This window comes from Martes martes (assembly GCF_963455335.1).
Source record: "Martes martes genome assembly, chromosome: 2".
Classification (NCBI taxonomy): Eukaryota; Metazoa; Chordata; class Mammalia; order Carnivora; family Mustelidae; genus Martes; species Martes martes.
This window is the reverse complement of record NC_137889.1, coordinates 107,301,780-107,319,723: the sequence shown is the minus strand read 5'-3', so window position 1 is coordinate 107,319,723 and position 17,944 is coordinate 107,301,780. Positions and strand designations below refer to the sequence as shown.

At 44.9% G+C, this 17,944-nt stretch overlaps 2 protein-coding genes across 2 annotated transcripts in view; both read right to left on the bottom strand.

Moving 5' to 3' along the window:
- SGMS2 (sphingomyelin synthase 2) overlaps positions 1-16,451 on the bottom strand; it is an 80,932-nt gene extending 64,481 nt beyond the window's left edge. Inside the window, exon 1 of the mRNA XM_080796822.1 lies at positions 16,169-16,451. The gene's annotated coding sequence lies outside the window, so the exon portion shown is untranslated. The remainder of the gene's footprint in view (positions 1-16,168) is intronic.
- LOC308338861 (small ribosomal subunit protein uS8-like) lies at positions 4,727-5,143 on the bottom strand (the record flags this gene model as incomplete). The annotated part of the gene is made up of 1 exon (XM_080797160.1): positions 4,727-5,143. The coding sequence occupies exon 1, from the start codon at positions 5,117-5,119 to the stop codon at positions 4,727-4,729; it is 393 nt and encodes a 130-aa protein (XP_080653286.1). The 5' UTR covers positions 5,120-5,143.
- Positions 16,452-17,944: the final 1,493 nt, after the last annotated feature.

The window sequence follows — 17,944 nt, the reverse complement described above, 5'->3', positions numbered from 1 at the left end:
CTCAGCCGGTTAAGCATCCGGCTCTTGGTTTCCACTCAGGATATGATCTCAGGGTCCTGGGATGGAGCTCCAAGTTAGGCTCCATGCTCAGTGAGGAGCCTGCTTGAGATTCTCTCCCTCTTCCTCTTCCTCTGCCCCACCCCCCAAGTAAATAAATCTTTAAAAATTAAAAAAATAAAATAAAACAAATAAATGTGGTCTTTAATTAGGGTGACCATATAATTCAACATCCTAAGCAGGCCAGTTCTGAGAGTATAAGACAGCCTCACTAGTAATTACACCAGGACAACAGTTTACACACTGGGGCTGTCCTGGGCAAACCAGGGCACATGCTCAGCTTCATTATAATAAGTCCATGGAGGGACCCCTGGATGGTGCAACTGGCTAAGCATCCACCTCTTGGTTTCTGCTCAGATCGTGATCTCAGGGCCATCAGATGAAGCCCCGCATCAGGCTCCGAGCTCAGCTCAGCGAGGAGTCTGCTAAAAGTTTCTCTCTCCCTCTCCTTCTGCCCCTTCCCATGCTCACACGTGCTCTCTCTCTCTAAAATAAATAAATAAATCTTAAGAAAAAAAATCCATTGAAAACTCTAAGATTTCATGAAATAGAAATGAGATGAACAATATTAAAACGTGTATCCTTTAGTAAAGTTTATTAAAAAGGATTTTTTTTTAATTTTAAAAAAGGTTTTAAGAAATAAATTTTAGGGGTGCCTGAGTGGCTCAGTGGGTTAAAGCCTCTGCCTTCGACTCGGGTTGTGATCCCAGGGTCCTGGGATTGAGCCCCGCATTGGGCTCTCTGCTCAGCGGGGAGCCTGCTTCCCCCTCTCTCTCTGCCTGCCTCTCTGCCTACTTGTGACCTCTGTCAAGTAAATAAATAAAATCTTAAAAAAAAAAAAAAGGAAAATTTTAAAAGATGAAGTCTATGAAAAATTTGGTCTATCTGGGACAATATCCTCCTGGACAAAGAATATAAACTAAAGAATGAATAGTAAAGTATTAAACTAGGGAATTAATCTCTAAGAGGGCCAGAAGCTTAAATTAATATTTTCTTTAATTAAGAAAGCCAATCCTTCTTAAAAACATAAGCCAACCCCATATAGACATTTCTGCACCACAGTCTCTAGAACCACTTAGTTATTTTTGTTACTAGGAAACATTTGCACAAAAACAAGATTTATATTCTCCTCTTGCTTCTATTCTTCCACCTAAAGGAATAATCCTCCATTATTAGCAATGCACTTAATATCTCCACAGCAACTAGTATAATTGTGGTGTTGCAACAGGAGGATAATGAAGTGGAAAACAAAATGATAGAAACAGTGTAGGAGAAGAAAATTTTCCACACAGCCCTGGTGGGAAAATAACCACATAAAGACACACACACACACACACACACACACACCACAAAAAAAACAAAAAGTCCCCCAAACAAAACAAAACAAAAAAAAGAAGAAGAAAAGAAAAAAAAATTTGCTAAAAAGATCCCTCTTGAAGCTGCTATGATCAGCTGCTTCGAGGTCTTTAAGACACGGAGTATGCAATGGGGTAAAAGTGGTAGGTAAATTGTATGCAGTAACTGGAGATGACTTCTCCCAGAGAATCTAAAAGTGGGGAAGAGATGTAGTTCCTGAAACAGGGACGTGATCTCCACAGGTGCTCGAATGTGGCTCCCGAGAAGGTGCAAGGTATGAATGAAAGGGCGAAGAAGAGAGGACCACAGCTAAGAGGGGACCAGAGCTAAGAAAGGCTTCCAAAGCAGCCACTGGCCAGGGGCATGGGGGGAGGAGGGGGCAGTCCTGGGCAAAAGCTAACCTCGGTCCACCAAGACCATGGCCATAGAAGGCAGAGGAGAATCTGAAAACCTGTGCTCTTCGTTGGCCTGTGCCTGCCACAACACAGGGGTAAATAACACAAGCAAAACCACAGTATTCAATGATCCTCAACACACTGATTCAGAAAACATGTACTAAGTAAGTGTCTGCATCATGCTAGGAAATACCAAAACAAAAAACAGAACAAAACAAAAAACCGACCAAACAAAACAAAACAAAAAAACCCACCCATAAGTTCTGCTGTTAAGGAGCTCATTCTGAAAGAACCTAATTTCAACAGAAAATCATGTTATGCTATGGTAGTCCAGGGACAAAGAAAGGCCACAGTACTCTGGAACAAAGAGAGAACATCTAGCCGGCAGGGGTGATGTAGAGAAGGGAGAGGGTGAGGAAAGTTTGCTGCAGGAGACGGCGGAGGTCAATTTATTTGTGCCTTGAATCACGTCTCTAAAACACAAGACCATCACCTACAGGAATCCTCCATATTGGCAAACCCAGCGAATACTGTGTTTTCCTCTTACCCAACTTGTCAAGAACTTACAACAGCACCAATTACTCCATCCTGCTCTAGACACCCGGTTCTGTCGGCATCTGGAACATCCTTCCCTTCTGGTCTTCCTCCTGCCTCACTGGTTCCTCCATGGTCTCCTACTTGATCTCCTAACTGTCATTGCTTGAAGCCTTATCTCTCTTCTCTGCCTGTGAAGTCTCCCTAGGTGACGGCAGATTCCCCAAACAGCTCAGAACCCAACCTCACACCTGAACACAGGTCACTGCTGGTTGACATCTGTCTCCATGAGAAACGACTAACAGGCAACTCAAACTTACCAGTGGCCAGAACAGAACTCTCTATTCCCCACAACCCTCTTACCTATCTACCACCCATGTGGCAGTTCTGCTTGACTTCTCCTACTCTCTCGTGTCACTCATCAAAGCCTAACCATAAATCTTGTCAACCCTGGGATGCCTGGGTGGCTCAGTCAGTGATTTGTCTACCTTCGGCTCAGGTCATGATCTCAGGGTCCTGAGATTGAGTCCCGCACTGGGCTCCCTCCTCAGTGAGGAGCCTGCTTTTCCTTCTGCCTGCCACTACCCCTGCTTGCTGTCACTCTCTCTCTCTCTGATCAATCAGTCAATCTTGTCAATCCTATCTCCATCCCTCTCCAATCCATCCAGAGCTCTCCCTCTTCAACACTGCCCCCTTACTGCTGGCCACATACCTTCTCAAGCAGTAGCTTCACAACTGATCTTGCTTCTACTCTTGGCCCCTTCTACTTCCTTCTTCGCCCAGCAGCCAGAGTATGTCACAAATCTAAATCAGATCATGCCGGCTCCTTCTCAGACCACGTCTTGACACCTTCTCACTGTATTTGCAAGGAGGCTCATGCTCCGTACCAAGTCTGCAAGCCCCACCCTGCCTGATCCGGAGGGGCCTGGCCACTTCTCACTCCCAATCCTGGTGTGACCAAGCACTCTCATCCTCCGCCTGCTGCACACGCCCTTCCCTCTCATCCTTTACACTTCAGTGCAAGTTCCACTGCTTCCAGCAAGCCTCTCCTGACTGTGCTGGCACAGGCTTTCCCAGTCACTCTACACTGGGTGACCGAGCTGCCTTTGAAGAATGGGCCCAACACTGAACTTTACCTTGTTTATATACTGGTCTTACTTGTTTACATTGCTCAACCTCTCTTTGTAGCATCTTTTCTTCCCTCAACACATTAACTCCAACAATCTCCATGAGAGTAGAAACCTCAACTCCTGTTCACTGAATCCCTAGAATCAAGAATAAAGTCTAGGGGCGCCTCAGTGGCTCAGTCGGTTAAGCGTCTGCCTTTGGCTCAGGTCATGATCTCAGGGTCCTGGGATGGGGTCCTGCTTCGGGATCCCTGCTCAGCGGGAAACCTACTTCTCCCTCTCCCACTACCCCCCCCCCACTCCGCTTGTGTTCCCTCTCTCTCTCTGTCAAATAAATAAATAAAATCTTTTAAAAAAAGAATAAAGTTTAGCACATAGCAAGTGCTCAAAACATTGCGTCGAATGTACTAACAATTTCAGAAGGAACTGAGGAGGGCCTGGGACCATGTCTCAACTGCCCGTATCCAAGAGGCATTTGAATAAAGTCAATACATTTGTGAATCCCAAAGCAACCCATCTTGAGAATTTCATGACAACAACGGCTTGTCCAGTAACTGGGGAATTTTTTGCTATGAGACCCTCTGCTTTTAGTCATTTTCCCACACAGGACTGCGCTCTTCCCTTCCTTCCTCCCTTCCCCCCTCTCCCTTCCATACCTACCATGCCTGCACCTTCTTATATTCTAACCTTAAAGTTCCTGGTGCACGGATATTGGATATCAGGTCATGATTTCAGTCATCCTGTTTTTACAGGAATCTTGCTTCTCAGATTGCTACGATAAGCAACGGAGTAAGGGCATAAACTAGAGAGCAGCATTATGGATATAAACAGGGCGAGGACAGGATGAATATAACAGGACAGGTGGCAGATAAACAGGTCAGACAGCGAGGTGAGAGACAAGAGGAGTTAAGTGTGCTGAACCCCGAGGGGCGGAGGCCAGGCCAGATGCCCGCACACATCCCATGGATCGCAGCTGTAAACTGTCATCTCTTCTGTTTGCAAGAGCCTAATTATCTAAATAATTCTTTTCTAGGCCCAGACACACCTCCTGACATTGAAATTCACACATTTACGTCACCAATTAGAGGCGTGTTCCACCATACTGTTGAGCCTGTTCAGTCTTCTAGCAAAAAGGCATGGAAACCAGCTTTCTCTGGGGCTCACCAAGGTGACTCCATGACATCATTTAGTTTTTGTTTTTGTTTTTTGTTTTTTTTTGCCACTGAGGCATTTTATTTGCACATATGTATTATATCCCTAGAAAAAGAATCCCGGGATTTTCCCTCCTGTGTGTTTTCGTCTTGCTCCTTCAGGATCCATGATGCCAGCAGAGGCTGTCAGGACAATGAAACCAAACTGGCAGTATGGGAGCAGGTTATCCCACCATTTTTCTAGATCTTTCAGTTGTACGTCAGATCTTGGGCTGATCACTCCACACTTGTTTAACCTGCCTGTGAGGTTCACAGAAATTTTCCCTGCTCTGTGATCATCAATGATTTCAAATTTGCCAATGCAACCAGGCTTTGTCATCACGGCGAGAAACCGGGCGATGACTTTGGAGCCCAGCCTACTAAGAAGCTGGAGTCTGCCTCTCTTTCCAGCATTGTTACTGCTCCTGACAGCATCTGTCATGACATTCCTGCACACCATTATGGCGGCAAGGAAAGATGGCGGAAAGAGCGACATCACTCAATTTTTACACAACACACCAGAATCACTGGATGGCAACTATTCAAGAATTCTCTCCAGATTCAAGGAAGGTATCCCTGCTTAAGGGTAAAGCTGGTCAGAGTGGCACTGCCTGGTAGGGTAGCTGCTAGCCACACGTGGTTACTAAGCCCTCGGGACGTGGCCAATCCATGGAGAGATGTGCTATGAGTGCAGATTAAGGAAAAAAATGTATAAACACATCAAGAACTTTTAGACTGATCATAACTGATAATATGGAATAGAACATTTTGATATATGGAGTTAAAATATGTTCTTAAAATTAAGTTCACCTTTTTTAACTTTTTATAACAAAAAATGTGGCTGTCGGAAAACTCAAATTATGTATGTGACCATCATGTGTGGCTCATATATATTTCTACTGGACAACCCTGGGTTCTTAGTGGATGGTTATCTCCTGGGGTAGGGCAGGTAGGGCAGCACACTGGTCCCAGGTCTGGGCTTTGCCCAGAAACTCTTTCATCAGTTCACCCAGGAGAGAGACACTAGGGAGCTGATTCATGCTAATGAAAGATACAACAGAAAACATCAGTCTGTTAACTTATCAGTAATGCCTAGGGGATCGGACAGATATCTGCTGGTATGAGTGAAGGTTCCTAGGCCTCTTACATAACCTAGACATCCTCATTCTGCTATGGAGACACTGGCAGGGAAAAGCACACCATTCACCAAGAATTACTTGATGGGGATAAAATGCAAGCGAATGAGTCAAGGGTCATATAGGAGCAGTGCGTGCACAGAGCCGAGGCTCAAGAAGTTCCTATGCTAGAGAAGTGAGAGCCTAGAAAAATCTCCGCCCAGAGCACTGTAGAACACAGACCAAAACTTTCTTTCCTCCACATCGTTCTGAGTTTTTTCCAGACCTTCACGTTTATAAGAAGAAATCAATCCTACTTTTTTATACGTCTATAATTTCCCCCCTAAACTAACAAAGTGACTCCAAATCTAAAAGGGTATATTTAAAGGAAATGCAAATATGAATATGTCCTACCTCTGTGGTTTTTAGGAGTTTCCAATTTTTAATGCATTTCTATACAAGGCAGTCTGCTCCTCCCAGAAACTGCCATATATATATTTATGCCATCCTGTTAATTTTCCACTCATATTTCTTTAAAATTATTTTTAAAAATCTTACATTAGCCTTTGTTTCATTTTTTATATGGGAAAATTCCCAAGATTTTATTCCTTACACTGCTATTTCTACATTGTAACAAAGGAGAGACCCTTAATTAATCAAAGTTGTCTCCAAATCACAACGTAAGATTAGGAGATTAGTTACTGGAGGAAGCCTTAAAACAACAATAACAACAACAACAACAATCACTAACCCCATCCATTAAAACTATTATCTTTAAATACCAATAATTGATACTTTGATTCCAAGATATCACCTACTGGGGGGCCTACAACCCTCTGGATACTTGCTATAGACGATCTGATGAACGATATTCTCTTTTATTTAATGCGTTACAGTTTGGGAAGTCTTTGCCTAGATGTATCCTTGCTCTCCGAGAATGCATATTAACATTGTTCGATAAGCAAAGAGCAAATTTTTAAAAATTAAAGCAAATCTGTAGTCAAAACTCAAGTGATCAACTCCACCACATTTGGGCTATCATCTTACCCCCAAACAAATGCTGGGTGGTGAAAACTACTCTGTGGGGTGCAGCCACATTTCTGTCCAGCAACTCTGATGGGAAAGGCCCAAGGGCCACTACTTGCTCCAAAACCCATAGACTGTTTTTTGCTAAAATCTTGGAACTGGCATTTTAAACATTTACCAGGTGTAAAAATGTGTAGAATTAGCGAGTCAACTCCGTCTGCCCCTAAAGTGGCTAATTTTGCCACTTTGTAAAACAGGATAATAGGAAAATAGGATAGTCCCCAAAATGTAAACACTTGCCACACCTGATGTGCCCATAACCATAAATCATGAGATTAAGCAGCTTTCCCGGGGCTGGCGAAGGAACAGAACCAAATTTGTCAAGTGTTCTGATAACTCTATTAGTTTCCCTTTGCTGCTTTAACAGGTTACTACAAATTCAGTGGCTTAAACACCACGCATTTATTTTCTTACACTTCTGAAGGTCAGAAGTACAAAATGGTTTTTGCACTGGGCTAGAATCCAAGTGTCAGGAGGGCTGCATTCCTTTCTGGAGGCCCTCGGGAGAATCTAGTTTCGCCTTTTCCAGCTACTAGAAACTGCATACATTCCTTGGCTCGTGGCCCCCTTCCATCTTCAAAGCCAGCAATGGTCCTTTGAGTTTTTTAAACTCAAAGCTCTGTTAGTTCTGACTCTCTGGTTCTGACTCTTGTGCTTCTCTTTTCCACTGGGTCCAACCAGACAATCCAGGCTAATCTCCATATGGTAACATCAGCTGATTAGCAACCTTAATTCCCTCTTGCCGTATAACATAAGGGATACACAGATTCTGGGGCTTAGGATGTGAAACCTTCAGGGGGCCATGACTCTGCTTACCACCATCTCCAATACTTAAGAGAAAACAGTCAATGAAACCTCACGTACAAGTTACTCTCCCCCAACAGAACTTTCAACTGTAATAGGTGAAAGAACTAAAACTGAAAAAATAAGTATCATTAGAATAGCAGGCATAAGATTGCAGATCTTCTTACTGAGCTGAATGCACTAATCAGCGGACAGAAGAATGTACTTCTTTCCCAAACTCATCACCAAGCCTGACTAGACACTCAGAAACTTCTAGAGAAAAATGTCTGAGGGGCACCTGGGTAGCTCAGTGAGTTAAGCATCTGCCTTCGGCTCAGGTCATGATCTTCGGGATCCTGGGATGGAGCCCCACATCGGGCTCCCTGCTCAGCTCTCTCTCCTCTGACCCCGTCCCACTTGTGTCGTCTCTCTCTGCTCCCACCCCTCTTGTGTTCTCTTGCACTTTCTCAAATAAAATCTTTTTTTTTTTTAATTAATTAATTAATTAATTTGACAGAGAGAGAGATCACAAGTAGGCAGAGAGGCAGGCAGAGAGAGAGGAGGAAGCAGGCTTCCTGCTGAGCAGAGAGCCTGATGTGGGGCTCGATCCCAGGACCCTGAGATCATGACCTGAGCCGAAGGCAGAGGCTTTAACCCACTGAACCACCCAGGCGCCCCTCAAATAAAATCTTAAAAAAAAAAAAAAAAACTGTGACAAAACTGTACTGAAAATTAAGTATTGCCATCTTTCAATACTGATACTGAAATATAGGACCTCAGTTAACCCTCCATACGGTATATCACAGGGATTTGACGGCATGTTTGGACAGGTGTGAAGTTTCCTTTGATAAAACTGCACATGTAAGGACACAAAGGGGACCCACATTGTGAGATACATGCTAGATTTTATAATCAACAGTGTGGTGGTTCAACTCTGCCGCTAAACCGTCTCCTTTCAAAACCTAATTCTGCCTCCTTCCAGCTGTGTGACCTTAGGCGAGTGACCTAACCTCTCTGTCTCAAATGGGGATCCTTAAGATGGGGATAATAACATGCACTTCAGCGTGTTTGGGGAAATGTTAATCAGTTCTAAGTGCTCAGAAAAAAACCCCAACAAATAGTGAGTGCTTGAAGTATTCGGTAAATACGATTTTAAATGTTTCTGCCTGCTGCTTAAAACTTGCCAATCACACTATATTTCAAGGGAGTGTACTTCTCAGCACTAACCAATCCATCATAAAGGATATATCATACACACACACACACACAAATATAATTTAACAAAAACAACGCCCTCTGTTGCTATTAAAGTTTGGTAGCTATTGGGGGCGGGTGGTGGTCACAACTGGAGGTTAAACAACTTGCAGAACAAATGCAAATGTCAGAAAACAGTAGCATCTGTGTGAAATAAACCATCTCAGGGCCTCCTAGAGAAAGACTGACAGCATCGGGGAGGACAGTGGGGTCTGTGAGTCTTAATGGCCCCAAGCATTTTCTGGGACAGTGGTGTTCATGGTACAATACTCCTCAGAAGGCTGAGCTCTGTGGGGCACAGAGGCGGCTGTGCGACGTGAACGCTCCCAGCATCTGCTGAGAGGCCTGGCATATGGTGACTGCGGCTCTGAAAGCTTGTCAGCATTCACAGCTGATGTGATATACTTCTTATGAAAGTTCTTGAATTCAGTGGTGGTGTACAAACAACTTCCGGGATTTTATTTTAACCTCCACGAGAAGGACGAAGGAAGGCAGATCGACAGAACCCAGACCCTACCAATAACGGGCATGATGTGACAAATGGCTATTTTATTACAAAAGAAATAATAAGCGATAATTTGATTTTTGAGATAATAGGATGGAACACTTTGTCTTTAAAAGTTAGAGAAGCAGCTTGTCTGCCAAAAAAACAATGAACACTAAGCCACTGAGTAGTTATATGAACCAAGCATTACCCTCAATGTTTCACTCACGAAGTTTTTTATACATCATATGGTCACCTTCTGAAGTAAGTATTTTATTCCCTTGTTAACAGCCAGGAAATGGAGGTGCATCTGAGGAAGCTCCCCAAGGTCACCTAGTGGTGAGCAGCAGTGTTGGGTCTCACAACACCCCACTGCCCTCCCCGAGGATTGTGTCTTTCTCTAGGAGGCCCTGAGACCTGTCTTTTACACAGCTGCTCCTGTTTTCTGAGATTTGCCTTTGTCCTGGTGGGGCAAGCCTGTGTGGGTTCACCTCTCTGGCACTCCTTCATGACCTTGAATCAGCTAAGACCAGATAAGCATCCCACAGTAAACATACAATTCCATATCAAAATGTATTATATCACCTGCCCCACCCCCTCAAACTGCCACATCTCCTGAGCGAGTGGGAAGATTACAGAAAGCCCTGAGGGATATTGGGCAGTGCAGGGTCTCACCTCAAACCCTTGCTCTACTTCCTACCGTTCTGCCGCCTTGAGGATGTTAACCTTTCTAAAAATGGTTTCCCTACCTCCACAGCAGAGAGCACACAGTTTCTATTTTGCAGGTCAGTCTGAAGATGAACAGAGGTTCTAATGCAGATGTGAAAATGCTATCTCCGAGTCTCTCCCATTATTTAACCATTACTATTTCACCAGACTCGCTCCAGCTCCGTTTTCAAAGGCTTGGCTTCACGTTCAAGTTCAACAACGGCCGCAAGTATTTTCCTGAGAAGTCTCTGCTTCTCTTTGGAGACGGACTGCCATCTAAAGGTTTGCCTCCAGGGTACCTCAATTAGCTAAGTGGTCCATGATCCAAAACCCCGTATTCTTTCTTTGACCCACTTCTCTAGACCTAAACGAGAACTCATTCCTTCACATTTTCTCTAGATGTTAAGTCAGATTACCTACTTAAAGTAATTTTTAACCCCTTCCCGTGGAATGTGTTAAGAGGTGCCTTCCCAGGATGAGTTTCATCAGCGAATGGCCCCAGGAGACTTGTGACATGTGTTTGCACCCCTGCCAGGCCAACCTCTGCAGGATCGCTCAGGACCCCATTTCAAAGATGGAGGAGTCAATTCCCAGTGGGCCTCAGGATAAGGTACGCGCCCCCCACCCCCCCAGGGGACACCTTGAGTTGCCTCTGGCACATTCCCAGCCATGTTTCTGCAGTGGTCTCTCCACCTCCAGAGCTCCTCCTCCCTTCAGTTTCTTCCAATTCATGGAAAAGCTTTTCAAGAGTGTAATTCCTATCACATAGTTTGCACTTCTAATCATCTTAATAAAAAGAGGTCATTCAGTTTCAGGGTGGACCAGCATACCCCAATTCTCCATAATATGATGCCCCCAGTTCCACAGTTTCAGTTGGAGAACAATCTGCCGCTATTCCGACACTCATGGAGACTTTCTCGGTGAAGCAAGTACTGCCAGGTAAACTTAAGAGTCAAGGATGCCGGAAGGTGGGTATCTCAGCTCCTTCTCAATTCTGCCTGAGGCTAGCCCTGACAATTGAGCATCCTCCTTCCCACAGTTGAAATCTATCATGATAAATGAACCTCAGCACAGGCACTACCAGGGAAAGAAGTGACATTTACCAGAAAGGGTCCTTCCAGAGTCTTTCTCTTTGACTTTTAATAGCTGGCTGTCTTTTCTGACTCTTGGGCTTTGAATTTGTTCCTTCACTTCCTTTCATCCCCTCCTCTTTAACAATTTTAGTATGTGGTTTTATTAACAGTACGGAGGGATATATTGAAAGAAAAGATGCACATATACAACACTCAATCCACTTAATGCTTTTTAAAAAAAAAATCTAGGAATGTGCCAAGTTTGGTTTGAAAATTTTAAGTAACATGATCAAACTAACACACAGAATTGTAAAGCTGAATCTTAAATTGTAAGCAAATCACCAAATTAGGTTTGGTAGCAGGGAAAACCAATCAGCAAATAACACCTTACCCCTTTCATACTTTTTTCCTTTTTTTTAGATTTTATTTCAGAGAGAGAGAGAATGAGCATGAGTAGGGGGAAGGGCAGAAGGAGAGGGAGAAGCAGAGTCTCTGCTAAGCAGGGAGCCTGAGGAGGGCCTCCATCCCAGGACCCTGGGATCAGGACCTGAGCTGAAGACAGCTGCTAAACTGACTGAGCCACCCAGGCTACCCCCTTTTTAAACTTACATTCTATGACCTGTTTCTTTACATTCTGCTTTGAATTACAAGCCATTGTTAGAAATTAATAAATGGAACTGATTCGAGTTTCTGTATGAAGAAGCTAAACTGATCACTACTCATAATCCAACACCCTTTATCAAAACCATGAGGATAAAGTAACTAGCATTGGAAATGGAAAAATAAACTCAAAGCAAAATTTAAATTCTGATTCAGGGTAGCAAAGAGGGTATGATATTATCATAAAACTTGAGAATGCTTAAATGAAGAAATGTTTTATACCTATCATGAAAATTAGCGAATGGAAATTTATTGCACTTTCATTAAATCAATCCCACAAAGTCTTCCCAATAATACGCTTTTCAAGAGTTCAAACAAATGCATAAGGTTTTTTTAAAAAGGTGACCTACTTAAAAGTGATGGAGCTTGGTTAAACCTAGTGTAGTGATAAATCTGCTAAATGCAACGTCTGAAATTTTTAACTTGTCCACCTTTATGGGGACTAAGGAGGCAAACCGTGGAAGTAGAATTTCTTACAGAGAGCTACCTGACAAAATTAGCGGGGCTCCACTCTGCTCTATTTGCCCACAAAAGTTTAGCTTTCTGGCTAGTAACAAAATACAAGCCCAAATATCTCTTTAAGAAAGCCTGTGTGTTCTGTTTTCATCAGATAAATCCCTTGTGTAATGAGCTACTGACCTATCGTGCAGCTCCACAGAGAATGTCGATCCTATTGCTGAAATCTTAAGAGAAACACTAAAGGAACACAGAAATTTAAACTCTTGAGTTTTAAAGAGAAAGCTTTCTAATTCTGAATATGATTTTTAAAAAGGCAGCTACATTAAACACTATAAGCCACATTTTAAAATGCAAAATGACCAAAATCATCATGACCAGACACACAGATACAGCTAGAAGAATACTTAGTGCAGAGTTGCTTAAAATAATAAAACTGGAAACAAACGAACTGTCCTCAGGTAGAGGATTGGTTCAGTTGGGATGCAGCCCTTGAACAGAAACCTATGAAAGCTGTTATCCAAAAGTATTTTATGATAAAGATGTCCACACCTGGATGAAAAAAAGCAAGTTAGAAAACCGTGAATAGGGAACAAATTTGGTTTTGTAGAGAATGACTTTCTAGCAGGTGCAACCTCAGGCAATCTAAATCAGTGTTCTCAATACATGTTAGCTCTTTGTGTTATACGTCCTTACAGGCTGAAAAACAATTTAAGGATATAACATTAAGTGATTTTCTGGGGTAATTGTTAGTTTGTTTAATCTGTACTTATAAACTTCCATAAGTAATATACTACTTACTATACAGGTAAAATTTAACAAATTGCAATATTCTTACCCAGTGATTATCTTCTTAAAAATCTACCATGGGGGGATGCCTGGGTGGCTCAGTTGGTTAAGCAGCTGCCTTTGGCTCAGGTCATGATCCCAGTGTCCTGGGATTGAGTCCCACATCAGGCTCCTTGCCCAGCAGGGAGCCTGCTTCTCCCTCTGCCTCTGCCTGCCACTCTGTCTGCCTGTGCTCACTCTCTCTCTCTCTGACAAATAAATAAATAAATAAATCTTAAAAAAAAAAAAAATCTACCATGGGGCACCTGGGTGGCTCTGTGGGTTAAGCCTCTGCCTTCGGCTAAGGTCATGATCTCAGGGTCCTGGGATCCAGCCCCCCATCAGGTTCTCTGCTCAGTGGGGAGACTGCTTCTCCCTGCCCCCTCCACCTGCCTCTCTGCCTACTTGTCATCTTTCTGTCAAATAAATAAACAAAATCTTAAAAAAAAAAAAAAATCTACCATAGTGCTTTGCTCACAGTAAATCAGTCCTGGTATAGCTGAATTTACCCTTCAGATTTCATTTAAACAAGTTTGCTCTGGTGTCCATTTAAAATTATTTTAACGGCCTCACTTGTCTCTAATATTTTTATTGGACAAAGCAAGGCCAATATTTGCATTGTTCATCTTCATAAGAATTTATGAGCCCCAATTCAGGACTCATTGTAAAGCTGCTGGATCTTGCATTATCAGTGGCAGGCAGCCTATGGGACTCACTTCCCCGTTTCCTCCTAATTCCCCATCCTCTCCTCCTTTTTGGCTCCTTGTACCCCCTCCATAATCAAAAGCAAGGGGCGCTCTCTACTGGACTGTAAGCTTCAAGGACAGTTACAAAATCTCCTTCATGTTAGCATTACTAGTACCTAGCATAGTGGCTAGACTATAGTAGCTGCTCACTAAATGTTTAAGAATGGAACAAAGTGAATAAATGTCTGATAGCTCAGGTTAGAGGCTTCAATTCCTCCATAAGAGACTAAGTAAAGGTAGGCAGGCTACTCTAGTCCAAAACTGTCTAGAATTCTCAGTAATTGTCACCCCCCCCCAAACAAACTCACTGCAAAGTAGCACTTTTGTAAAAAAAAAAAGTTCCCATTTGTATTCCATTGTCTATTTTAATAGATGTAAGATTATTTATATTTTGTCCTATATTTTGCTTAAAGTCCCTCCCAAATCCAAGAGTTTAAGTCACTTGCTCAAATATGGCAAGTAAGTTAACCACACAGATAGCTTCAGGTCTTCTGGATTCCAAAGCCCAAGACCTTTCCACATCATGCAGTGTGAAAAATTCCCTGTGACCTTTGACCCTAAAAGCTGTCACACCTATGGTTAAGAACAAATGTTTTCAATAATTCCCAAGCAAATACTTCCCATCCTTCCAAATATTTCCTTGAGCTTTTATAAGATCCCAGGAGAAGAGAAACTGAGGCTGGGAGGCAGCAACCCAAGGGTTTCCAGTATTTCCCTCCAGGTTGCTAAGTCAATCCGCTTTACTTAAAAATAAAAACTAAAGGGACGCCTGGGTGGCTCAGTGGGTTAAGCCGCTGCCTTCGGCTCAGGTCATGATCTCAGGGTCCTGGGATCGAGTCCCGCATCGGGCTCTCTGCTCAGCAGGGAGCCTGCTTCCCTCTCTCTCTCTCTGCCTGCCTCTCTGCCTACTTGTGATCTCTCTCTGTCAAATAAATAAATAAAATCTTAAAAAAAAATAAAATAAAAACTAAAGAAACCGAATTAAATATTAACTTGTAAGACAACACTTCAACGGAAGACTACTGTGGGGTAAGACTAGCAACAAACCAAGGAAAGGACTATAAAAAGGAAATTCTGCACTGCCTATTTTGAATGAATGAATAAATAAATAAATAAATACAAAAAAGTTAACGTTAAAGTTTTCCACCCCTCCAGTCTTCCTCCAAATTCCATGTTTGTCACTTTCCGGAGTTGCTCTCTGTTTAAACAGTAAAGGGCAGTTCAGTTCCACTGAAACGGGGTGGAAACCGAAAACCCTTTCAGGTATCCACAATGAAATGCTTAACTTCCTGAAGAGCCAGGAACTTGCCAAAGGATTTCCCACGTGAAACCTCAGCCCACCAAGTTTATAAGCAGGAAATTTTGTGGAAATTAATTGATTATCACCCACGCCAGCTCTGGAACACACCATGATTTATACATAAACAGTTACAACCGGTTGGGGTCCGGTTTGTGCCTGACGTTGTGCTAGGTCTTTCTCACTCTAACACCCTCGTTACTACCATCTGTAGTGACAGTCCCATTTTACTGAGTCAGTCTTCAATGTGACCGAGAACCCACCGTTAAGAGGAGACTCCGCGTGACACCAAGGATTTGCAAAGTTAAGTTTAAATTGAAAATCCACGCCCAACCTAGAGTCACTAAACAGTGGAACCTCTTCAAAATTTAGCAAACACGTCAAAACGTTTTGAGGTCACTTCAGAGCAGACGAGACAAAACAGAAGAATGGCACAGATTGAAAAGAGAAATTAAAGATTACAGAACGTTTGAGTTCTTTCGAGAGGTGGCCGCGGGTTACTGACGATTATCCGACTCTCGCGGAGAGGTAGACGGGTCCATTCCCACCCATTTGCTCGGAGAATCCAACCCTCCTTTCCCTTAAGCAGAGTGGCTGGGGAATGCCAAACGTGGAAAGGCTTCAGGGTGGGCAGCCCAGGGCCGGGCTACTGCGGTTCACACATCGTCAGTAAGTGGCTCTCGGAAAAGAAAAAGACAGTCCCTCCTCCACCTCCTGAACTTCAGTCCTGCCCTCCGGGGCGGCTCTGGACCTTGTATGGTTTAATCTGTGTCCTTCCAACGCCAGCACCGAGTTCCCCGAAATGGTCGCAAATGAATGAGACGAATGCTCAGAGCCAGGAACCTCAGCCACACATCCACCCCCCTACCAGGCAACACCAACGAAGGATGCCCTGGGGCGGGGCGCGCGGGGGCCGAATTAGAGCCACGTCCGCGCTCGCCATCCACCTTCCCCCTCCCCGCGCGACGCGCGGCTTCTCAGCCCCGTCTCCTCCCCGGCCCCCTCCCGGCGCTGCTCACCCGCTCTCGGCTGGGGCTCCCGACGCTCCCTGCCGAAGGCACCGGCTCCGGGGCGGGGATCCGCCAGGGGAGGGAGCCCGCTGCCGCAGCCACCCCCGGACCGAAGCCGCTAGAAAGTTTGCTCGGGGTCTCGCCGTCTGCGCCGTGGCCCCGCTAGGCAAGCCGCTCTCCCGGTCCCCCCGCCGCCGCCGCCGCCCCCGAGGCCGTTCCCGGCGGCGCTGCAGCACGGGCCGGGTTCGGCTGCCGAGGAGGGCTCCGTGCGCGCCGAGGGCGGGGTCTCCCCGCCCGCTTGGCCCGCGGCGCGGCGCGGCGCGGCGCTCGCTGTTTACCGCGGCCCGGCGGCCCGCTCTCCCCGCCCGCCGCCCTGCGCGCTCCTGACATCATTCATTCTCTCACACCCTCGCCCGCCCACTCCATTTCCAAACAGTGACTCACCCGCGGCCCGGTGGCGGCAGCGCTCGCTCCCGCCGCTGTGGTTGTCCAGGCGCAGAGCGGAGCTCGAAAAACCGGTGCGACTTCTTAAGAAGAAAACCCCAGCCGACCCTCCCCTCTCTCAGCCATTGAAGGTGCAGGGAAGGAGGGGCTTGGCCCGCTGGGCCGATTGGCTCCCGGCGGAAAGCCTGCGGGCCGGGAGCAGACCTCCCTGAGCGGTGACGGAGATCAGTCTGGGAAAGTTCTTTGGGTCCCACTCCCGGCAACTTTGAAGAATGGGGCCGGAAAGGGATCCCCCACCCCGTACCTTGCCTTATTCAGGAACTGCTTCCTGACGACGGCGTGAGTGGGCTTGGGGACACCAGCCAGCGCTTAATTCGAAGGGTGCCGCCCAGGCCTAGGTCAAAGAGGTGGGTTCCCAAACCTCTCGAGGTTGCCTGGCAAGGGTAGTCCTAGGTCCGCTGTGGCTAACTCTAGGTGCGAGCTGGAAGGGTGCTCCAAGTGAATGAGGCTTATAATACTTTCCCTTCGGTGACTAACTACCGTGTCATTCGTCCTGTTAATCAATGTACTTTTCTTTAAGGACAAGCGACCGTAACCAAAATAAACAGTGAAAAACTAGTTCTTTGCTCAAGTGAACGTTGCGCTCTTCCGCAGCTTTTGGAACACAGGGCACCCGGGCTGTGGTTTCTTTGATGAACTCAGCAGTTATGTTTTTAGAAGGGTGTTGCCTTCCTAAAAGATAGTCAAGGCTCTAGATTTCTTAGAGCTGCTATTCATACACCTGCTGGGCAGTTCTCTAAACAATGGCTGTCTCAGATTCTAACAGGGATGAATCAGAATGCGGCCAAAACTTTATTGAATTTAAGTGATAAATGTTTTATGTTCATTTCTACTTCTGGACTGGGTAATGATGTTTAGAATTTGCACTGACTTATGGGCGATTCCGTACAATAAGCAAAAATCATCCAGAGGCATCTCTAGGTGCCTATTGCAGAAATCATGTAGGTAAACAATCATTCATCTATAGTAATTAAAAACTACTGTAAAAACAACAACAACAAAAAATTCAGGACATTCCCCAAACACACAACTGTGAGAGGCCACTACAGAAGTTTCCCCCAAATGAAGATGCTCCTGAAATTAATCAAAGGTTCAGCATCACTATTGTGAAAAATGCACTCATTTAAAGCTACCGCAAGGTAAGGGGCACATGGGTGGCTCAGTCTGTTGAGCTTCCAACTCTTGGTTTCAGCTCAGGTCATGTTCTGGGGGTCATGGGATGGAGCATCCTGCCCCCTCCCACACTCCTCAGGCAGTCTGCTTGAGATTCTCTCTCTCCCT